At 35.9% G+C, this 24,456-nt stretch overlaps 1 protein-coding gene across 7 annotated transcripts in view; it reads left to right on the top strand.

Moving 5' to 3' along the window:
• The window catches only part of BBS9 (Bardet-Biedl syndrome 9), a 259,496-nt gene that overhangs the window by 33,678 nt on the left and 201,362 nt on the right, over window positions 1–24,456 (top strand). For 6 of the 7 annotated variants that reach the window (XM_057425767.1, XM_057425762.1, XM_057425769.1 and 3 more), the window contains exons 10-16: window positions 9,817–9,998; window positions 13,209–13,285; window positions 14,944–14,997; window positions 16,700–16,802; window positions 17,758–17,862; window positions 19,892–19,906; window positions 23,334–23,474. In XM_057425767.1, the coding sequence (XP_057281750.1) occupies window positions 9,817–9,998; window positions 13,209–13,285; window positions 14,944–14,997; window positions 16,700–16,802; window positions 17,758–17,862; window positions 19,892–19,906; window positions 23,334–23,474 (677 nt within the window). The remainder of the gene's footprint in view (window positions 1–9,816; window positions 9,999–13,208; window positions 13,286–14,943; window positions 14,998–16,699; window positions 16,803–17,757; window positions 17,863–19,891; window positions 19,907–23,333; window positions 23,475–24,456) is intronic. The other variant, XM_057425764.1, reaches the window with a different exon arrangement.

Genomic DNA, 24,456 nt, shown 5'->3' with positions numbered 1-24,456 from the left:
TAATGTATGGTAGTTACTATCTGTTCATGACATGGTTTTAATGTCAAGGGGACTCCTCCATGCTTAGCACTTCAGAGATGTAACTACTTATATTGACAATTTTGGTTAATCTGCTTAGGACTTCATCTCAGCAAAACCTGATCTTCCCATTGATAAGCCTGCTTGGACAGTTACATTTCTGCATACCCTGTGTTGTCATCCTTAAAGTTATGGCTGTGCAAAAGCATTCTTACTGCAGCTGAATCTCTGAAAGAAAATGGTGTAGGTGTTCTGCCCTGACACCAACAAAAAAACCCACCAAACTTCTAGGGTGGTTTGAAGAGAAACTTTCCATATGCTGCAGTTAGGAAAGCTTGAGATCTGGGAAGCTACACAAAGGAATTACAAAAGTTCTTACTTCCCTCAAATTTTCAGTGTGGAAATGGTAATTGTGAGCAGCAGTGTTTGCTTGGTATCCACCATAATTATATAAATCTCTTCTTAGCACTGACCTCAAAGTCCATTCCTTTATTTAGTGTGAGGTGTCCCTGCCCATGGTAGGGGGGTTGGAACTAGGTGATTTTAAGGTCCTTTCCAACCCTAACTATTCTATGATTCTATGATTTTTTGACATTTAGTTTCTGTATTTCTGTTTCATCAGAGACCTCTTTTCCAAGACCTCCTTGTACCTCCACATCTTTGCAAAGGATATGTCATGAGCGGTATCTCGTACATTTATAGATTATCAAGTCTATGAATTAGTCACTTTTTGATGCTTCATAAGATGTATTAGATTCTCTTTCTGTCTTCCACCCCATAATTCAGGTAATTATGAGGGGAGCAAGCACACATAGAATTGCGGCTCCTACATAGAGTTCCTGTTAACAGAAGCACCTCATATGAAAGTAATTTTTTCTCTGTTGGCAGGAATTTGAGCCTGTAAAGGCACGTGACTTAATACTCCCCCACCAAAAAGATGGCTCATGTTTGTCTGAATCATCTGAAATAACTTATGCAGAAAGTAGCAGAAAGTCACTTTTTAAGGGCCTATCACAAGACTTACTTGTTTTTCTGTGCCTGAATTATCGTGTCTTCATATGCTTGACCATAAAAGGTCCTTGGAGCAGATTAAAATACTTAGACAACTACTTTTCTATTTATTTGACACTAACTCACTTGGCAAAGCTGTTCTAAGAGTACCGTGTTTTAATGGCTGGCTAGGTATTACTCTGACCTGGCTGACCTGAAACTAGAACATTATGTTAAGGTGCATTCAGTCTGAAGCAGAATAGCTCATGTTGCTAGCCTCAGGGATGTTTCCATCACAAACAGCTGAAATGCCACTGTGGGTTGAGTTAAAACTACATAGGCAGAGCATTATAGCTTGGATGTAGTCTCAGGAAGGGGATTTCTCTTGTGATCACTTCCAAGTTACAAACCTGTTTTTGCAATAGGAAAGCATGAAGCCTTTAAATCGGGGAGTTTGTTTCTTCTGAACATTTTTGAAGTTCACTCGTCTCAACTTTACTACCTGGTTTTGTTTGTATACAGCCTTTGAGTTATACCTGGTAAATCTGTGAATGTTGGCTGACTTTTTTCTTTCAAACTGAAATAGACTGCGGAGTTCCTCAGATACCTCTCTTTCAAGTCAGTGTTTCATAATATTAATAAAATTTCACAATATTCATAATATTTCATAAAATTCACAGTTTTTTTTGTGCCTTTAGCTATCCATCAAGAAATGAAGTCTGGTGATATCTGTATGGCAAAAAAAAAGTTGACTTCATGTGGACTTTATCAGTAATCACAGTATTAACCAGCCTCCTCTCAGGGTACAGGGGGATGTGTTGTGGGAGATATTTCTTCCCTCTCATTTTAATCTACTGAGGACTCTTTACTACTTAAGGCACCAGTTTATCAATGAAGTTCTTGTTTAAATGAAGGATATCTTCATCTTCAGCCACACTGGAATTGGATTAAAAATACCCCAAAGAAAAAACTTAACAAGCCACCTCTAGTGCTTGTTTAAAAGTATTTGGATGCTTTGCATATGTAGTACCTCTTGCTTTTAGAATGTGGGAACCAACTTTCTTTTGTCAGGATTAATATGTCCTACTGTATCTGTGAGCAGAAGAACTGTACTTCATGGAAGAAAGATTCTTGAAGCAAATAACCCACAGAGTGACATATATGCCTTGTAAAATGTGGAGTTCCTTTGATTACAAGGGGTTGACAGGTATAGACAAGTTGGTGAAAGTTACTAGAATATTTGCTTTCAGTTTCATGTATTTTACAGATAAATATCATTTTACTTGGTAGTGGAACAGCATGTTATCTGAAGGGGAAGTATAAAGCAGTCTGGAAAGGCTTTTTTTTTGTGCGGAAGTAATATATCACCTTTAAAGAATAAGAATTTCTGAGTTTCAAAAAAATGTTAGATTTCCAGTACCCACTTTTTTAGCTTGAGCTAAGCTAGTAAATAGGTTTTCAGTATTTGAGATGGGGGAAAAACAATTATTTTTTAAACAGGAGTAACTGTTGAAAAGCCAGGAAATAAAAGTAGACTTTATATATTCAAGATGGCAAGCAGGGCCACTTAGTAAGCTTTATCCATACTTGAGCTCTTTATGAAATTCAAGTCTGTCTAGGTTTATACTGAGGAATGATCCTGTAATTTTTTTTATCTTCTGCAAATAAGATAACAGCAGGCTTGACTATAGGGGTCATGCTTGAACTTCTAACATTGGTGTTGTGAAACAGCAGCCATTAAGACAGCATTGCGTGGTGATATATTAATCAGCCATCTGTTAAAGCCAGCTACCCATGGGCTACTGATGTTCATGATTTATGGTGTTACATGTTTGATTATGGATTCTAGTGAATTAGAGACTTAAAGAAGTAATAAATTTATTAAAGTAGTAAATTTATTAAAGTAATAAATTAGAGATTGTGTAGGCTGAGATGCAGGAAGCTTACTGAATCACTCTAAAGTTACTGACTTGATATGCTTATAGTAGTGTGCAATTTTCTTACTGCTTGTAAGACAAAGTATTAAATAGGTCTAAAATTTGTTGTTGTTGTATAAGTCCTTCTTCCCCTTGCAGAAATAATAAGCAGAGTGTATTTGACTGATGAAGGTACATAGTTAACATGCATGTTAACATGTAACTTCATGGTAGTTTATCTGTATAAGTTTATATATAAAGTCTCTGATTTAGCAATCTGTCTCCAGGTTGCTAAATCAAATTGCTAGTGTTTAAGTTCTTTGTTTTGACACAGGTTTAATTCCCAGGTTTGAACTCTTAAGTAACACAATGTGATCAGTTTAAACAAGGTATATGAATCAAAAGATTGGAGTTCAGTAATCTGGTGGACAGCCATTGGTTGAAAATGTGCTTTATGAAGTTTTAGCTTCCAGTAGTTTTAAAAGAAATTTGAAATCTGCAATCAATTTGAAAGTGAGAAAATACTGGCCTGGTCCAAGTAGGAACTTGAAATTTCAACTTCTCTGGCACAGAACCATGGTACATTGGGTGGTTAGATGAACACTGTAGCTGGGCTCTCCAAACAGTAGAAAGGTAACAGGAACTGAATTTATCTGGAAAAAATATCAAGAAATATTGTTGAATTAAGTATATAAGCTGTAAAAGTGCAGTCACATACAGGGTAATAGTGGGTGGAGTCGAAATAAAACCCCTCTCTTTGAATTTTTTAGCTGTTCAGATGCTTGAATATACTTTGTTCTTCATTCCAGCTCATCTGTTATTCCTTATTAAAACTGACATCACCACAGCTATCACAACTGTTAAAGAATCGCCATATAAAAATGGCAAAACTTACATGTAAACCCAGCAAAACTTAGCACTTGTTACACGTTTTTATGGAAAGAAAACTGCAGGAATCAAACTTTATAGTTTGTTGAAAGATTTTTCCTTTTTCTGTATAGTAGTACTGTACCAGAAGCAATGCCAGTTATGACGTACCATTATGAACCCTTCAGTTATATACCTGTGTATATATATAAATTTTTATTTGAGTGTTCTGTAAGAATATTGCCTGATCTGAGAAGTTAAATAGAATTCTAGAATCTTTCTACTTAAGCATAATTGCATTTTAAAGAGATGCTTTTAAGGAGGAAAAAAAACCCGCACATTTGTTTAATAAGTGAATTACTATTGGATTGTCAAGAGGTGGCAGTACAAAACATTACCCTTTTAAAGGTCTTTAAAGAGATAATTTTGTTTATTAATATGTGTAGCTTAGCCACAAAATATGAATAGGATTGTATTTCTTTTACCTTACTGGGATTCTGATCCTGCAAAAGACACATAAGTGCCAAATACTGTGTCCAGCACATACTGTGATTCATGAGCAGGCTTTCTAGCAAGTTAGTTTCAAAAAGTATTTAATTGTATGATATTAAGCACGTGCCCATATTGCCAGTTCTTCTAATTTTATTGCATGTCACTGATTTGCTTTTTCACAAAGCACACATTTTACAGTTACGGGTTTGTAAGTGTTTCCACTTACTTTAGAATAACACTTAAAATATTCCTACCCTCGTGGTTCTAGGGAAAGCCTTAAAGGTGAAAATTCTAACTGCTCAAGAACAAGAAGGCAAGTAACTCCCCTTCTAGTATTTAAAATACAATACTTGCTTTTATGCAAATTGCATGGATTTCTTTTTCCGGCTAACCTGCAGTTTCTCTCTGGCTGTTCATATTGTGACAGATCTGTAGTGCCTAATACTAGCTTGTATGAAGCCAACAGTTGAGAATAAGCTTTATCTAAAACTTATTAGAGTGTAGATGTTATCAGTGTAGCACCTTACGTCTCTTTATTGCTGGAAGCAGAGATGCTAGGGTCCTCTCTAGCTTACTGGAGTGAAATGAACTGTAAACATTTATCTTGAAGTGGGAGAAGAGAAGGTTTAGATGAAGGATAAATTTTGAGGCCCTCCAGATGCTATATTCACGATGCTGTAGCTGCTGTGTTGTTTAGCCTTTGGAAGCTGCTCTGTGCTTGTCTGCCAGTGAGGGAGTCTGGCCTTGGAACAGCTTTTAGACTTACAGCGAAAGAGGCGCAAATGGAGAAATACATACTTGATGCAGCTGAAGAGGGAGTGAAGCATGGAGACATTTTAGGTGTCACACTTAGTCTTAATTTTTTTCTTAACACTGACACTGGTACTGTCATAAAAGAAATCACGGAGTAATTTCTCTTGTTTCTTAGTATTTGGAGCTTGGACTTAGAGGCTGCACTCTTATTTAAAGTTACTGGGGTTTATCAGCCCTCGCATTCATTTTCCATTTAGATAATGCCACTAGGTGTCTTAGTGTGGAGCTGTGATGATGTGAAATGGAATGTGGAAGTTCTGAACTATTCCTTGAATATTATACTTCAGAGCTCTTTACAATTTTCTGCCTGAAGCAAGATCATGTATTTCTGGAGGCCTGTGTCAGCAATCTGAATACTCTGGTTTTATTCTGTTTGTGAGAAATACTAATTTTAATTTACATCTGCATTTTTGTATAGCTGGCTACCTTATTTTTTAACAAAACCTTCACTGCTTTTGAAATAGCTTTGATTTCATATTTAAACCAACAAGAAACTAAGTTGGTTAATCCTTCAGATAAAAATTGATTTTAGATGCAGTGTGTAGCAAGAGCTGAAACTGTGTGTCTAGCTTGCCTAGTATGTGTGCTCCCTGTCTGAAGGAACCACAAGATGATCAAAGAAATCACAGAGTGGTTTGTGTTGGAAGGGACCTTAAAGCTCCTTCAGTTCCAACCCCTGCCACGGGCAGGGACACCTTCCACTAGAGCAGGTTGCTCCAAGCCCCGTCCAACCTGGCCTTGAACACTGCCAGGGATGGGGCAGCCACAGCTTCTCTGGGCACCCTGTGCCAGTGCCTCAGCACCCTCACAGGAAGAATTTCTGCCTAAAAGCTCATCTCAATCTCCCCTCTGTCAGGTTAAAGCCATTCCCCTTGTCCTGTCTCTACAGGCCCTTGTCCAAAGCCCCTTTCCAGGTTTCTTGTCGGCCCCTTTAAATATTGGCAGACTGTTCAGAGTTCTCCCTGGAGCTTTCTCTGGGCTGAGCAAGCCCAACTCTTTCAGCCTGTCTCTGTAGCAGAGGTCACCAACCCTCATGATGTCGTTCATGGATGTCAGTGTCTCTGCAAGCATTGTTTAATCTGTAAGGGAATCTTAGCAGTTTAACTGTCAAGCTATCATACTAACCCTGATTAAACCCCATTGTTTCATTTAATATGATACGGCAACTTTTGGGGCTCGCCTGTGCCTAAGCTGTGCTCCTTGGCTGGCCCTCACCCGCCTTGTTGCTGCCCCGCAGGTGGCAGTAGTGTTCTGGCAGACAAGACCCCTGACCCAAACTGCTGTAAATAGAGTGAAAATAGTCCTTTCCAACCCAAACCATTCTATGATTTACTAGTTAATGATATTCAATATCATTACAGATTGTTAAACAGTTGTAACTGAACACTGTGTTTGCATTATATGTTTACTTTTCCTCTTCAAAGTGTGCAAAGCATGTTAAATACATAGTATAAATAACCTTAAAAGAATTTTAGTTTCTGATAGCAAACAGATTATCTGTTATCATATATAATAGCAGAATGATGAAGTCTTGCACATAGAAGTATTACTTTTGATGTAAATGTGAACAAAGGAGTTTTTTTTTTTAATAAGGGAGGGGTTTTCAAAAGAGCCTGAGGGTCTTCCACAGATACCCCAAACCAGTTAAAAACAGGGGCTAACTGGCACTGAAGTTGTACCAGGTATACTTTAAATATCCAGCTGAAGGTCTGATTTTGGAGTTAGCGTTTAGTAAGAGTAAGATAGATTTTTAACTTACTCCCACTACTTCATGTTAGAAAACTCTTACAGTTTATTACTCCTAGTCCAATTTTTCTTGAGCATTTTGTCAAATAGTTCACACAGCTAAAATGACACTGAAATGGTAATGAAACTTAGAACAGTCTGAGTTTTCAGAAGCACTAAACCAAAAAGTACGATTTTCATTATGCTCTTGCATATAGTTATTTCAGAGGATGATAAAATTGAGCGAGAAGTGTATTCAAAATGCTTGAGTACACTTCAGGAATTAGTTTCCTAATTTAGTAGTTTATAAATGATACATTATCAATAAGGCACTGAAAACAGCACTGCAGAACATCTTGGTTTCTAAAATGATTGGTATGAGTAATACCAATTAAGACTACTTCTGAAATTGAGGTAGAAGTTTTATGCGCTATTATAAATATAAATAATTAAAGCTGTAAATTGTGTCAGTAACCAGACCTTGTCCTGGGAGTTGTCCAAGGCTTAGCTTGTGTCATTCAAGTAGAACTTAGAATTACAGCTCCAACTTCTATGTCAGTTGAGTGATCAGTTTGGTATTATAGAACTGGAAACATGCAAAGCATTTTAATTTCTTCAAGAATTATATTGTGAGCAATTTGTTTAGTAAGAGAAGATCTACAAAAAGCATATGCTGTTATTATTACCCAGAATCCAATAAAAGATACTTTTTCAAATTATTACCATATGTGTGTAGGAGTTGCTTTGTACTGTAGTTATTTTAGATACCAGAATAATTTGTTTCATACTTTGAGTTCCTCACTGTTAAAGTGTCCCCTTAGATTTGCCATTACTTTGACTATTGTGTGAGATATAGTAAAAAAAAAAGTAGTTTACAATAAAAGAAATTTAACAGTAATTGGAATTCCAGATTCTGCGCAAAATGTGCCAAATGAAGTAATGGTATTTGCAGGGATATTGCACGAGTGCAGTAGCTGTGGAGAAACTACTATAAAACTGTTAAATGCTCTCCCCTTCCCCCTGCTGTCTTTAAACATTGCTTTATTTTCCTCAAGCTTTTATAACAATCTTGACTGGCTGACAAACATTCCAACAGAGAAATTAATGTATTATAAATCATATAACTGGTTACCCATATTTTTCTTATTGCTTCTATTGATGTGCAAATTCATGGACGGCTTTAACAAGGAAAGATTACTGTAAAAAGGCTTTTTTTTCTATTTGTGTATGTTTTGAGTTGCAGTCTTCTTGGGACCCAGCAGAAAAGTAGCTGAAGCAGAGGCTTGTGATGCTGCTTTTTTGAACTAATGCGTTTATTTCTGAGCTACTGAAGACTTAAAGGACTTCATGACTAAGAGGAAAGTTAGTTGAAATGAGTTTGTTTTAAGATGGAGTTTTTGAATGTGTCTTCTGTAATGCTGACACACTCAGAAGAAAAGTGTAATTTATACAGTAAAATCACTTCCTTGATTTGAGTTGATTTTATGTGATAGACTGATTACCTGCAGATGACTGCCAACTTAAAGGTACATAGGAAGGACTGCATTTGCAAACCACTTTTGAATATATTATACTTCAGTAGTATATCATCAAAGACTTATTGCAAAGTGTGTGCCTATATTTCTTCATGCTCTTTTAATTTACAGTCAGATGTCCTCATTGAATCTTTCTTTCACAGCTTGACAGATTCATAGCCTCAGGAAAGAAATTTTAAGATGGTCCAAAGCCAGTGCTGAAGAACTTTAGAAATTGCCTTGTTTTCAGGTGTCAATTTTCTTCAGTTGTGGAAGAAGCTCATGGTGCAGTTTCTCTTGTTTTCATTATTTGCTGCAACTAAATAGTAAAGGGTGGGACAGAGTATTCAGTAACATGGTAACATCTGCTTCAACAATATCCCTTTTCTAAAGACTTTGCTGTGCCCTTTGCCAGCTTTTTTATAAAAAATAAAGTTTTAGATCCAAGAATGAAATTTGAGCTCTCTTTGTTCTATATGACAGTTGTATTTGATGCAAAGGCAGTGCCTGCTATAAGATATTCTAATTCTGGAGTAAGAGCAAATTATTGGCATGAATATGTCACCTCATGATTATGAAAATAAGCACAAGCTTTTAATTAAGAATAAGCATTTTAAAAACTAAAATGAAAGTTAACTTACTCCTAACTTTTGCTGGTAACAACTATTCTACTCTACTGTTCAGTTCTTCTTTTGTTTAGGGATTACTTTCAAGTTAAGCAAAATGTTGGTAATACTCCCTGTTATCTTGTAATTTGTTAAATGCTGTCCTAAATTTTGCTTTGCATGGTACCTGGTCAGATACACAAAGTAAGTAAGATTTCCATAGGAGTAAGTTCAGTGAACTACTGTTCCTTCGGCTGAAAAGGCACTGTAGTGTAGCTAATAAAGCACCCATTTGTATTGATCCAGAGCAGTGAAAGGGAAATGTTTTGGATCCACGTGGCTTCCTTTCAGAAAGATACCACAGGGAAGAGGCAGCCAGAGTCCTACTGCTGTTTTCAATGTGAACATGTTCCATCCGTTGTGATTTCTTCTAATGCATCCTTTCCCTTCCCTTCCCTGATGTTCCATTTTGCTAATTTATCTTCCTGCATACTGACCTTAGTCTCAGTACTTCAGAAAACTTAAGAAGTTGTGAATGAAAAAGGTTACAACTGTACTGTCTACTTGGCTTTTTATGATCCTTTCCTTTACCTGTCTTTGTTATACAGATTCTGAGAAACTTGGAGTAAGTTTTAGTCATCTGCCTAGCACAGATTGGTTCTTAGGTGTGATTGCAATAAATAGGAGTAATATTAGTAAAAACATCTGAATTGAAGAAAAAGTATTGTTATTTTCTTTTTGTCAAAGAATCTCATTAAACCCAGGAAGTTCTATTATATTTGTAGATGGAACAGTAGAAGCAGCATAAATTCAATGTTACTGCTTCTGTGATTCTTCCCAGTTTCTTAATGAGCTTTCTTTGTTTTTCTTATGCAGAGATTTGAAGGGTGTTATAGTCACTCTGAGTGATACTGGGCATCTTCAGTGTTCCTACCTTGGAACTGATCCTTCACTCTTCCAGGCTCCTAGGGTTGAATCTAGGGAACTAAACCAGGAAGAGTTTGATGCTGAAATGAAAGAGCTTCAGAAGATAATCAAGGAGGCCACAAAAACACAAGGTATATTTTATATGTGCTTTTAACCACCTGACTTCGCTTATAGCACTTTGAAGTACTTTGATTCATTTTCATCCCATAACACATTTCTGTAGGAAATGTAATATTTAATAAAGTTTAAGTTTTAATAAAAAAAATATACAAACAAAATCCTAGATTGTCAGGCCCTTGGATACAGAGTTTATCCTTTGTGTCTTTATAATGCCTGTTGGAACTTTCAAGATACTTATGGCAGGTTGCAGATAGCTGTCACTAGTGCAAGGGTTCAGAGAAGAAAATGACAGTGCATGTATTACCCAAAGGCAAGAAAACTTTAAGGAATTACACAGTAACAGCCTGATATACTTAGGCTTCAGAGAGAGTAATAGTATTGCCAAATTCTGTTTTATTATTACAAATGGCTTTTTAAGTTGTGCAATGAACAAAGGATCATTTTTGTTAAAGAAACTTTTCTGTTGTTTTAAGTTGTCTCAAAAGGAGTTGTTTTAGAAGAACATAGGCATCAAAACACAGATGATGATAAATTCTGGAATTTACATACACATTGATTTTGTTCAAGTAAGAGCACATAATTTCTGCAGAGGTCCTTCAAAGTTTGTATTTTTGTAACTGAGCGTTTAAACAGTGTGTCTGACTTGTACAGGGAATTGAAAGCATGTGATTTTACAGGAAACTGGAAAAATCTTAGACAAATAGAAAGAACCAATTGAAATCTCTTCCAGATTATAGTTAGCATGTTCTTAAATTGTATTAAAGATATAGTCATGCCTTTTTGTTTGAAAAAGGGATAAAGCTCCCTAGAAAATAAGAAATGATTTATCTGCAGGTGTGAGCTTGATTCTACAACTTAAAGATTTCTTTTTTGTAACTGCATATAATCTTGTCCATTATTGTTATAGACTGTCAGATTTTCAGTTTTACAAATCCAGTGATTGTATTTTTAAGCATATAAATGTGGGTAGATTCCACTGATTTTTACCACGTCAGCTCTTTATGAGTATTTGAAATTTTTTTTTTTTGGCTTTCATAACCAAAAGAAAGAAAGCATGATGGAATAATAAATCCACTTGAAGTGAATCAACTTCTGTTTGTTAGTTTTAACATATTGTGTGGAAGATCCAGAGAGAGAGTAAGGAAATATAGAGCAGTCCTTTATAACTTCTTTAATAACTGTCATTGTATGATTGACAAGTTTATTGGGAATATTGTTGGCCTTTTTGTAATTCTCTCTTCCTCTTAGTTTTTCTTTTCCTTCTTCAGTCTTTCTAATCTGATCTAAGGTGTTACAGTGGTGTTTTCAGGTGGGTTTTTATGAATGCTCTTTTTGTTGTGGAGAGATGCTCTAATGATGCGTTTGGCTTTAACTGGATATAAAACTCTTGAGAGCATTTTTACAACAAAACTTTTCACTTAAGAATGCCTTTCAGTTTCAGATGTTTTGGCTTTGGTTCATTTTGGCTTTTTACTTAGAACTTTAGCTAAGTCTTAAAATAAGTGCTAGTCATGTCTGGTCGAATACGAAACACTTCTGAACATTGGTCACCATTAAGATACTCCTAAGCATGATCTTTAAAACGAGCCATTGACTTTTTTGTGTTTTGGAATCATGTTTTTGCAGTAAGAGCTGGTGTTGTTTTGAAAATATCTATACTTATATGGAAATATTTTTTTCCATTTCATTTTTACTTCCAAACATGGCAACTACTTAGAATTAAGTCATCATATTAAAAATAAATTAAAAAAAAACCCAAACTCCAGCCCCCCCAAAGCTGACCAGAGTAGTTATTCCCATAAATGCCATGTATTTCTGTCCAGTGCTGACCTTTAAACTGTTGAACTTAAGCTGTTTTATACAGGTTGAGGAGTAAGGATTTACGTTGTACACTGAAGTATTTTGAAAACTTAATATACTGTTTGAAAAACTAATATACTAACTATACAAATTAATGTTACTTGCATCAGTTTGGTTGCTGTGATTGAGCTGAGTCAAAACACCTATGTTTAACAAAAAGTTGATGCTTACATTGAATCAGCCACATTGGAAAAGACCTTCCATCCCTGGCAGTGTTCAAGGCCAGGTTGGACAGGGCTTGGAGCAACCTGCTCTAGTGGAAGGTGACTCTGTCCACAGCAGGGGATTGGACCTGGATGACCTTTAAGGTCCCTTCCAACTCAAACTAGTCTCTGATTTTATGAAGTTGCATCATAGTTTACTTGAAGAAGCAACCTGAAGAGAAATGCTTAAGAAGAGATAGAAAAGGAAGATGTTGTCTTATCTGTACAAGTGGAATGGATTGTGCCTATTTGTATGTAATTGACAGAGCCTGTTTCTGAATGTGCTGGTGCTCTCAATTATTCAGTTAGTATGCTAATTTCCCCTTTACATTAAGTCTTTACTGTTTGTTACTTCAGGAACTATACATTTCCTGTTTGGGTTTTTCTTTTTCTAATGCATTTAGTATTAAGAAAGAAAAGTGATTTTCAGAAGAATGCAAATACCTTAGAGCTGGACTTCTGGACTCTGAAGAGGAGAGTCTGGAATTCCTCATGCTATTTAAATGCCTAGCTTTTAATCCTTGCAATTTTTTTTTTTTATATATGTGAATCTGCATAAGGTTTTATATCATGGATATAAATTTGTTCATGGCATTCTTTGCTTTCTATGTCGAGTCCTGGAAATCATCGGGTAATATATTATAACCAAACCCTGTATAATGTTCTGTACATAAAACTTCCATATACCTTCTTACGCAGAGGAATTCCTACAGCATATTTTAATTTTACACTGTTAGGCGCAGAATCTTTCTGTGTCTAATGTGTTGATTATCAAATAAAATACATGAAAGTGAAATAAGGTGTGCAGTATGCATTTTGGAGGTAGTTGGTTGTTAGAGGTGTATTAGTATAAGCATGTGAAGACAGAAGTTTACAAATTCCTTACAGTCTCTGAAGATCATGGATAGTAGGTGTAAAATCTTGTTACAGATTGCACCTAAATCCTTTTTTTTCGTAAAGAAATCAGAAATCTGGTATGAGATCCAGGTTTTAGCTTTAGGAAGAAATGTCTTTGGTCTAAATCATATGCGTTGTTATACTTTTCCTTTACGCTCGTAGGTGTATTGACATAAATCTGAAACTTGATGCTGTTCTTTTTAGAAATGTAGCTGTGTGTTTGTTAAAGGAGAGCTGATTTGCTTTTTCCTTTTCTTTCAGATATTTTGCCCAAATCTGAAAAATACAGAGATGTAATTGTCACAGCAGAAGTTTCACCCAGTTTGGATGTGGAATCTGTATGTACCTGTGGAAAAAGGAAATTACTTTGAAAACATGGGTTTCACACATGAATAGGTGGTGGTTGATCATGGATAGGGATTACTATGTATTTATGTTTGTGGGACTGAGCTTCTGCATAGCCCTAAGTTTCCATCAGTCAAAGTGCACTTTTGTTAATGATTTTAACTAGAATTATTAAAATTATTTAGTATCTTCTGTGTCTTTAGATTCCTGGCTAAACAAATGTAAGTGAACAAGAACTTGGGTTCTCAAGTAACTTTGTAGTGGTGAGAATTTGTAATAGTGAGTAGTTAATGAGGGGAAACAGTAGAGGTGTGGATGATCCTGTGGGTCTTTTAAAGATAGAATGCATGAACCACTCGAAGATGCATTATAAGAAATAATCTTTCTCTGGTCAAGGCATCATTCAGTGTTCTCTGGTATTGTAACCTAATTAGTTTATTCATCTTGTAAACGTACATAGTTTATAGAAACTCAAATTAAGATTCAGGAGAGCTTATATTCTTTCTTTAAACTTTTCACTTTAACATTTCAGAGCATACTTATTGCACTAGAACATCTGTAATAAGTAGTTTCTGGTCACTGATTTTTGCAAAACTGATTTTCAGGGCTACTTACTGTTTAAAAATACACAAGAAGCTGCTTTTTAATACATTCATATATATATCTGATATATTTATTTAAACTGTTATTACTACTGCCATCTCTACTGCTATTTGATAAGGGGATCTCTTTATAATACCTGCAAGTGTCCTAGCAGTTCTGTATAGAAGAAAGGACAATGACATGGTCTTGGCTAGCTTCAATGATCTTCTCACAACACTTAAGAGAAGTGTCAGGTCCACAGGACGTTCTAATGCTGCTGTGCTCATTTGCTCATCCTTCCAGATGTTTCATATATATGTAACTCAATTTAGCAGTTAAATCACAGCCTTTATTTCCCAAGGTTGTCCATATATTTTAGTTACCTGTGTGGTAGCGTTTTTCTGCGTGTTCCTTCAGTAGCCATTTAGAAGGGAAAATTTGATAAGATACTTCATGGGGAAGGATCAATACAGCAAACGTGGGAACAATTTTAGGGCTTCTGCTGCAATCTTGGAAACTACAGTCTTGTAGATACTACTCCACTTGTGGAAAGATTGAAATTGCACTGTATGCATGAGTAGCAAGATGCCTACTGTAATTTTCTTCTGAAGCTAAAAATGTATTTCTGATTATAAGATAACGTGTGATGATTTTATAGAACATACTCTGGTGCATATGTAATATATTGGCAGATTGGAAGTCACCTTTCCCTACTGAATGACAGAAGGTATTTCCAGAATTTAAATAAATATGCAGTGGAAAGTAGTGTGCCAAACAAAACGTTTTCAGATATTCATATATACATCAGAGTGTATTAGCTCCTTATATACATAACATTCATGACCTTCTGCTGTCCTTTTTGCAGGCAATTTCAGACAGAGGCTTTATATTTTCAGAAGGAACTTGGAAATGTATTTTGTGTATTTTAAACTGTCATAGGAATGATAAGTCCTTTACTGTTAATTCCCTGTTTACCAAGTTGATGATAGGAAGGTAATATTGCATTCATTGTGTTCACTCATTCATGTGTAATATTGAATTTACTCTGTTTTCATCTTTTTCTTCACAGCAAGCCATTGACAGTGATGTAAAAGCAGAGACAGTGCCATCAGTCACAGTGAAGGTACTGTGCCGAGCTCAAACAGTAGCGTTCACATAATGGTGACAAATTTTAGCAAACCTGTCACTGTATTTCACTTAGATCATGAGAATGAGTAAAATCTGAAATGCAGAATATACTTAATTCCTTTTCTCCATAGTATGGCAAGGTGTTGTTCCAGTAAGCCTTCTGCTGAAGTCAGAAAGTGATTGGAGATTTATTTTTGATAGGCTTATCAAGAAGCAGACACAAAGCCATTAATAGGATGGAATGAAGTTCTTTCTGGTTATAATTTTTCCACCACTTTTCAAAGGCAATAAATCATTTTTCCAGCACCTCTGAAATATTTGCTTACTCTCAGTGTGAAGGTTGTTATCTTTTTAGATGTCAATAAACAAAATTAGACTTCCTTTTTTAAAAAGCCTTTCACAGATTTTGCTAGTGAAAAAGAAAAATGCTAGGAAAATCTAATTTGAAAATTGAAATCACTGCAGTCCTCTGTTAGAGTTGCTGCCTGTAACTGGTACTACAAAAGGGTGAGTGTGTGTGTGTGCCTGTGCGTTCATGTATGCAGGTGTATTTTCTCCTCAGTATTGTCTAAAAAAGGTTCATGATTTTTATTTCTGAGTTTGAGAGGATCTTCTAGGAATATCAGTTGAGCCTTATTTTTGAGAACCTTTCAAGTTCTCCCTCTTTCTTGAGTAAAAAGTTCAGAGGGTAACTAGATTATTTGTTGAACCAGCCTCCCTTAGACTAGTGTGGTTTAGTTGTACTTGGTCTAACCCCTTTCTCTGCGTTTTTAAGTGCTAAAATGATACAGGGTAATCTGAAGGCCTGTTGAAGCCCAAATGCATTTTTAAACCAAAATAAATGTTGATTTTGATCCTATTAAAGTAGTCAAACTTCCTAACACTTGAGTGGTTTTATAGCTAATAGTATTTTCCTAAACTTAACCTAGCTGCAGAGAACTCCTTATTAGACCATCAGTACAAAACAGATGATAATAGATAGCAGATGGGGTCTGTGTACATGCAGACCACATTCAGATCTCGGTCACAGTTACACTTGTTTTAGATCTGAGTTAAGGACATTCTTTTGGTATCTGTTGGTTTTGCAAAGAAATAACTGCCCTCAGTGGAAGCACCCAGAGCCACTCCAGATTTATGGTTAGGTCAGCTCTCGTAATCGAGAGTTGTAGTTGTGCTGGGTATCCTGTATATAGAATATGTGAATTTGTTTTCAGTAGAACATCAGATAGAACTTGACTCCAAAATTATTCAGGAAATTGTATTTCTCTTTGCACTTAAAGGAAGTAATTTCTTTGATTAGCTTTGTTTTTATTCTTTTTGGTCTTTTTTACTGTAGTCGCCTAAAAGAGGCAACATGTTATTTTTATTTACATTGGAACAAATGCACATGGCACTTTTAAAATCTTAACATTTTAATAAACACTTTAGCATCAGTTTGTTTTGGGTTAGCGTTACAAAGAACATGAGAAATCCCCTCAGGTTTTTGTAGTCTTTCAAGTTATTGTGTAGCATTGTTGGCTCTAAGAAAGAAGGAATTGTAAAAGGAAAATACTGGTCTTGAAATTTGAAGTTCTTTAACGTTGCTAAATTGTTCTTTGCAGGGTTTTCATACTTTTTTGCTGGTTATGGTTGTTTTCTGCTATACAGAGATGAAATTGATGCTTCCTTTAAATACTTCTGTATGTCACTTGATTTAGATAATGATACAGAGCAGAGTGACTGCGAAAAAGCCAAACCTGGAAGTGTGTGTACAAGCTCCATTAGCAGTGACCTGTGAGCAGTTCGTCTTTGATGATTTAGGTAAATTATTCTAGGACCATTACAGATATTGCATCATATTACATTGTCTGATGATGTTTGAAAGGTATAGTCCAGCCTCCATCGCCAGTGTACTGTTGCAGATATGTGGCAGTTAAAACAATTACAAATTTGCCTTGCCTGCACTCTGCAGCTTCTAGATACTGCTTGGTGGAGAAGACAAAGTTGAAAGGAATGCAGTTGCTTCCTTGACTGTGGCACGATGCATGGCAGGTGAGGAGAGGTAGCTTTATGATGGAGGAAATAATGCATAAAAATCAGTGGTACTTTTGCTGGGGCGTTTTGTTTTGCTGGCAATTCTCTCTGTACAAATGGCACTGTTGAGCTGAAAGCAGGGCAGAAAGCTTGTTTACTCTTGAGGACAGTCTAGCATATGCTTCCAATTTAGCATCAGCTGTTTGGTGATTTCTGGTCTTTTCCCAGCTCTGTTGATAAGGCTGTAGGTGGGATTGCCTTGTTGATTAAGTGGAGCTGAAGACCTGAGAAGTATGTCCTGCTACCTCAGCTAGGACAGCAGACCATTTCTGCTCTGAAATGTGCTACCTTGGTCACTCTTGAAACAGGGCTTTACTGACTGCTGCTCATCTGAAAGGACAGTTATTATGTTTTTTCAGCATGTGACAGGGGCAAAGGGCTGATGGCTTTGTGAACTATTAAAACCACAATATAAAACTGCATTTGCTTTGATATGCTCTCTTTTCAGGGTATTGACTTGTTTTATTGGTTATACTTCAGGATAGTTATATGTTGGAGAGACTAGTCTGCCTTTTACAAATTACAGATTTTAAAAAACGCAGAACATGCCCAATGTTTTGATAAAGGTGAACTGATGGAAACAATTGACATAATTTAGTAGAATATTTCCCAAAGTGCTAGAAAATACATTGCTTTTGTTTGGATCCTCCTATTACTTGATATAATTTTGTGTTGTTTTTAGAACCAGATTCATCTGAAACTGTGATTGTGTCTGTCTTTTTGAAGAGGAATTTTTCTCCATCAGAACTCGAAGGAAATTGTGTGCTTTCATACAGTACACCGACAGGTAAGTCACTGGAGATTTCAACTTGATTTGCCTTTTTTGAGGTCTTTATTTTTATGTATTTCTCATAAATGTTCTTTTGAAATATCTTGAAGGCACTAGTAGTTAAAGAAATAATGTGTATCAGAGTCTAGTCTTCAGTTTTAGCTAATATTTTATGTAGCATCTTTTAGTTATGTAGCTGTTCTTACAGATGTAAAATCATATGCTTTTGTGGCTTAGGAAGCAGCTCTATGAACTTTCCCAGCCTGTCCTACCAATTTGCTCCTGTTCTGCCCTTTAAGGGACCGACTCTTGGAGTGAGGAGTTAATTACATTTTTATAACTCCTCATATTTCTGGGCTGCCAACAAATGTGACAGTAACTACCTTCCCAAGAAAAAGATTTGAATAAGCATCGGGGTGATTATGCCTCACTTCCCTTCTGAATAGTTGAACATACTCATTCTAAACAAATAAACTAAATTATTCTGATTTACAATGCCATAATGACCCCAGTGATAGCATATGTAAAATTACCCTGCTTTCTGTAACTGAAGATGGATTAGCTTGGTTTTCTGCACGCAGCCTTGTCAATGTGTCAGCCTACTGAGAAACAGTATTTAGGCAAGACTTCTTTAAGTTAAATGCAGCATACATCAGTTTAAGCTGCCTGTTCTTCACATCTCAGCTGTTTGGCTTTGTTCCTGCACTTCCTCCTCCCTTGTGCTCACACAGTCAACAGTTCTCAGCCAGATTTGCTGATTTGGTCCACTCTGCAGAGCCAGGGAGCTGTGCCAGCACAATAGGAAGGGTGACATGGAGTAGACTGGCAGCAAAGAAATGCATGTGGAGTTAGGGCTTCTGTGAAGGGTGATGGTCTTGAGTACCTTATCCCACATTGATGCTTTTATTTAAGCATTTACTTCACTTCTCACTGAAACACTGTGTTTATGATGATAGTCTAGGCTGTGTGATGACTGACAAAACTGAAACTCATGTTTTTAAAGAACTTGATCTTACCCTCTTGCAGATGGGTGCAGAGGGAGGGAGGGAAAAGGATGCTCCTCCCTTATTCTGAGGAGCCTGTGCGCCCAGCTTGTACAACTTCAGTTCCTCTCTATTGTCACTCTGACTTATTCCTTGTGAAGATGCTGTACCTTCACAAGTGTCCAACTTGGTGATGTGGCTTTAGACAGGTTTTGTGCTACAGCTGTATAGCTAGCATACTTCTGAGTATCTTGGATTGTCTGGCTTTGAAATCTTGCTTTTTGTTTTGCTGGTCTGGCTTCTGTGATTTTGCTTTGCATAACTGGAGTATCAGACTTTAAGGGTATTTCTCACAAGCAAATGAATGTGTTATTTCTTTCAGGTGATACTAGTTAGACTTATATTTTAGATAGTAGGTTGGATTTTGCATGCCATTTGGTTAAGGAAGCTAAGAAATCTTGTATCTTAAGTACGTCTGATTGTTTATATGCAATTAAAAAAGTCTCCAGAATACGTGAAATCTAACAGAATTGGGGATTTGTAGAAGAGATCTTAAAAGTTTCCCTTGAATGGTAGAATTTGTAAGACTTCTAAATAAAGGAGCATGATTAAAATATTACTAGATTTTTGGTTATAAATTTAAATTATTAAGCTGCATGCTATTGCTAGTGTTACATGTGCAAGGCAATCAAATCCCTCAGTGTCATACATTATCAAAAATGAAGTGCCTTTGTGACTTAATTTTATCCTAATAGAGACTTTGTCCTCTTTTGTTTTTAAGTTATCCATATTTGTGGCCCAATCAGTCTTCAGTGTATCTATGTGGGATTTATATAGCTGAAGATTAATGAGTCAGTCAGTTGGATGAGATTACACTATTGATGAATGTGGTCTCATGCCTACTTTTTGGCTAGGATTATGTCTTTATATATTGTTTAGTTAACAAATGTCTCTAAAGTTCTTGAAAAACTGTTACTACACTTGCTGTTTTCCTTATTTGAGTAGCATCTTACATATTCTTTTTTTTGATCTTCTCTTTTGTCCCGTTGCTGGTTATACTGTAGAGCTCTTTCCTGAAGGTGAGTGAATGGAGAAAATGCAAAGTTTGAATGGTTTCATGAGTGACAGCACATGCTGGATAAAGCAGATTTGGAAGGGAGCTGTTATTTTGCCTGTTATTTCTGTAAGTTCTCATTATCCTTGGTTTGATGCTATGAAGGTGTGAATATTTGAGAGAATTGAAAATAAATGAGGATTAGACATAAGCCATGGAGAGAATAAAGAAGCGAAGACATTTCTTGAAGTATAATGCATTTCCTCGTATATAACATGAGACTTTTGCAAAGTATTAAGTGTTGTGTGTGTTGAGATTGGAAACAGAAAACACAGTTGTATGTTCTTGCCTTAGGATATTTTGAGCTATTTTTTTCAAGTTGCAGCAAGAGCTTAAGCAGGTAAACTGTAGCTTTTTTTTGTGCAACTGAAATGGCTGTTAAGGATTTGTAGCTAATGTTAGGCTGTTTGGCCTGAATAGCTCTGAGAGTGGTGTCACTTAACATCTTTTCATTCCAATTCCTGTTGGAAACATGTTATTCAAGGCTAAAAGGCCGCTTTCTAACCAAGAATACCAGCAATACAAAACTTAGCTGTGGTTGTAATAGATAGGGTATTGACAAAAGGTGCAGTTAAAAGACAAAACTAACAAAAGGACTAAAGCTTTTGCATTGGTAGACTAGAAAGAAGGGTAGTTTGCAATGTAGTTGTGTACATGTGTTGAAAAGATACAGCCTTGTAGGAGTTACTTCACTAACTTGTGCTTTTGCAAGCATACTAAGTGGAAAATTAGGTAACTGTGTTACTGGCACCCTTTTCTGTTTTCTGGATGTTCCAGGTGACTTTGAGGTGGTGTACGAGAAATAGATACTTGAACCATCTCCGTAAAATACCACTCTTGGCAAGAATAGCCATCACTTTGTGGGAAGATTTCTGCTATATAAAGTAACTTTAAAAATTAGTAAAAAATAGAGTAAATATATAAATAAACTGTCTTAAAATAGATTTATGTCTTTTGAAAGTGTAGCATTCTAAAAAAAGATTTGGATTTTGTTTTAAGAAATTTCTACTCAAGATAAACACCTGATGCTGAAGAGAATGTTGTGGAGCTTAGTAAACTTAGTAGAATCATCTGGGGCATTTATTTGAGTTACTCTGAGGTGCACTGGACTAGGTAAATGGAGGGTCATCAATATCAGGAAAAACATAAATTCTCCGAATATTCAACATCCTAAATTAAAGATCTCAGCTTTAACGTTTTTTATCATGTACATCAATGTTATGTTTCAAATATAAATAAGAAGAATGCATGAGTAATTTGTAAGTGAATTGTAACTATACCGCATGGAACTTTTATTGCTTTTATCAGGTAAGTGCATAGTATGCCTTTAAATCATAGCAATTTATGAGGTAATGTTACAAAATTTCTGTTGTATTTCAGATTTTAAGTTAATCTGATTCTTTCCACATTCTTTCTTTATTACAGTGCTAAAATTATGTATCATGCAGTGTATCACAACTTGAGATGAAGTGGGATGTATTGCTAGACATAACGCCAAAGGATTGAGGAAGTTCTGGCTCCCACACTTGGCTACTGCTTTGTGTTTCTTTACTACCATTTAAAATGCTAAAATACTCTGAAAGCCTTTCCCAGCAAGAGTTTTTCACTGTAATGATAAATTTTATTGGTGCTTTTTGATTTGGTTTTCTTATATATAGCTGTTTTGGACTCATTAACTAGAAATCTCTCCAGTCCCTTCTGAAGCCGGATACTATTTGATTTAGTTTTGATTTGACCTTTGTCTGAAATACTGAAACACTATTTCTGGTGAGGCAGACTGAGAGCCGACTAGGAAAAGCTGGTTTGAAACAAGAAGAAAACATCTTTTTGGCTAGTTTTGTCACTGTTTTTTTTTTTCCTGTTGATAAACCTCTATATCTAAGTTCAGTAGTAAGATGTTTGTGTTATGTTGTCATCAAGAAAAGATCTTGATTTTTCCCTTCAGATGATGAAGATAAAATTGAGTGAATAATTCTGAAGGGTCATGGGTTTATCGTCAAGTATTTTTCAGGAATTTTCCTTGGAACCCAGGGATATCCTAGTTTCGAAGATCTGTCTTAAGCTTTCTGCTTGTTTCACACTGATTTTACTTTCTACAAGCTGATGCAGAACACTTACTTGGAGGCATTATCAGCCAGCCAAAAGAGCTACTGAACCAACAACCTAAAGGGTTGAATCTGAGTGGTGGTGTAGAATTTGTCCCAAGATGAGTCTTAGAAAGAATTTTTCATTGCAAGGGCTATGTGAAGCAGCAAACAAAATTGTGAGCAAAAAGGGTTGCTTGGATGACTGCTAAGTGGTTGAACTCTATTTTTACATTAACCTGCTAAGCTGACAGGACTGATAACTTGTGTAGCTGTTCAGTTTTGTGACTTTTCTGCCTCTACATAATCTATGACAGTAACTTTATACTCTCTAAAAATGTGCTATGTTAAATTCTGCTGAGATAAGTGTTGGGTTCATGTTTGTCTTTTGTGAGTTATTTGGGAAAAAATGAGAGAATGGTGAGAGATTGAGGTGAGATAATGTTAGTACTGATCTCAGCATGACAGGTATTTCTGCTGATAGTGGTGTCTGTACCTGAACAAAACAAGGTTTCCCTGTTAGCTCCTTCATCAAAAAATCCTCCTCAAAAAACCCATAATCTGGTTGTAAGAACTCCGTATTTCATAGCAAGTAGCACTTCTGCCTTTCACTTCTACCTTTCACATATCACAAACATCCTCTTTTCTCTTGCACCATTCTGATTTAATTGGCATATGATACTAGATCCTAAGCATCAAAGGCAATTGCCTGTTTGTTGTACAGTTCTGTTTCATTATGATGCAGTAAGCTAAAAAGCAGAATTTAATATACCTTTGGGTATCAATGCCTGAGATACATTTTTGCTAAGCCACAAACCTCTGACAGATGCTATGAAGGTAGCATAGATTTATTTAGGTGTGTAAAAGAGTAACTTTGTTCTTAAAAAGGATCTAGTTTGTGGTACTCCTAGTGAAAACATAAATGCTTCAGTTTGCTGTTTGAAGTACCAGGAGTAACCACACAGCTGTGGTCTATGTTAAAGTAGAATAGTTTGTCTAGAGCATTAAAATGTTGATCTTCATTGCATATTAATTGGTATAAATACACATATACAGTGTATTTAATAACTCTTGTTTTCCCATTTAGTTGAAAGTGTTCACTTGAAAATGTAATCAGAAGTATTCAAATTTACAGGTATTTTTAGATGGAAAATAAAACAAAATTTGAGATTTTTGCATAGTTTTTGTTTTAATGTATCCTTAATCATGTTAAATATATCTTGTTACATCTCTCCAAGGGTAGAAATATGAAGTGTCTTGTATTCAGAATATGGATATGGAAGATGAATCTGTGTTCTTTCATTTTAGGAATACTGAAAGCTGCGCAGTGTAAATTCAGTCTGCCTTTACGACTAATTTGCTTTCCAGCTCAGCCATCAAAAGCAGCAAACCACAAGATAACTATTGATACCAATAAACCTCCCATCAGTTTTCTCACCATTTTTCCAGGTAGGTTTTAAATTATGTCTGTAATAGAAAATATGTTGGGACCTCCAATAGGAATTGTTCGTCTGTGCAAAGTAATGAGGTAATTAACAAAATTAATGTTAGAATATTGAAACACTGTATTTTGAAAGAAATAATGGAGTGTAGTTCTTGATACAGCTGTCTGGAGCTGACTTTTTTTTTTTTGTAATAGTTTTCTTGGACTGGAAAGATAACGTGTACTTAACGATATCTTCTAATACACAAACCTGAGCTACTTTTTCTACTTAACAGAGTATTAAAATAGTATGAAGGAGTAATTAGGTGCCATTTAGGACTGGAAAATAATAAAATTGAGTACTTTAAAGTGTAATGTTCTGAAAATAATTTCTGCTGTAATTACGAGCTCATAATTTGGAAGAGATACAGGAGGTGGAAGTTACCACAGAAATACTCTTGTAGTACAATCTGGTACAATCATAAGCAAGCAAATAAGAGCTGAGGATGCATTAGACAAAATGTTTCCATGCAGGAAACTATCATATTACTATGCATTGGCACGTGTAATAAAAAGAAGCCATGAGTGTTATCTAGAGATTTGAGAATAAGAAAAGTGACTCATTTAGCTTAATAAAACACAGGCAAAAAAAGGGAATACAGTTGACTTCAGTAAATATTTTGTGGCTGTATCATGCATCTAGATGATCATATTAGCACCAGAAGAAATGAATAAACAGGGCTTTTGTGGTTTAAGCCCAGCTGGTAACTCAGCACCACGCAGCCGTTTGCTCACCCCCTCATCTGGGTGGGATGGGGAGAATTAAAAGAATGTAAACCCCATGGGTTGGGATAAGAACAGTCCAATAACTAAAGTTGAATATAAAACTACTACTAATAATAATAAGGGAAAAAGCAAGGGGAAAGAATCTAAAACTAAAAGAGGCAAAGGAAAAAGAACAATAAACCCAAGTGATGCACAATACAATTGCTCACCACCTGCTGACCG

Source organism: Pezoporus wallicus, unplaced genomic scaffold (genome assembly GCF_028554395.1).
Source record: "Pezoporus wallicus isolate ANWC-B61680 ecotype Strahan unplaced genomic scaffold, APGP_CSIRO_Pwel_v1 contig_7820, whole genome shotgun sequence".
Classification (NCBI taxonomy): domain Eukaryota; kingdom Metazoa; phylum Chordata; class Aves; order Psittaciformes; family Psittacidae; genus Pezoporus; species Pezoporus wallicus.
Note: the sequence above shows the minus strand (reverse complement) of the source record. Positions and strands in the feature narration are given on the sequence as shown.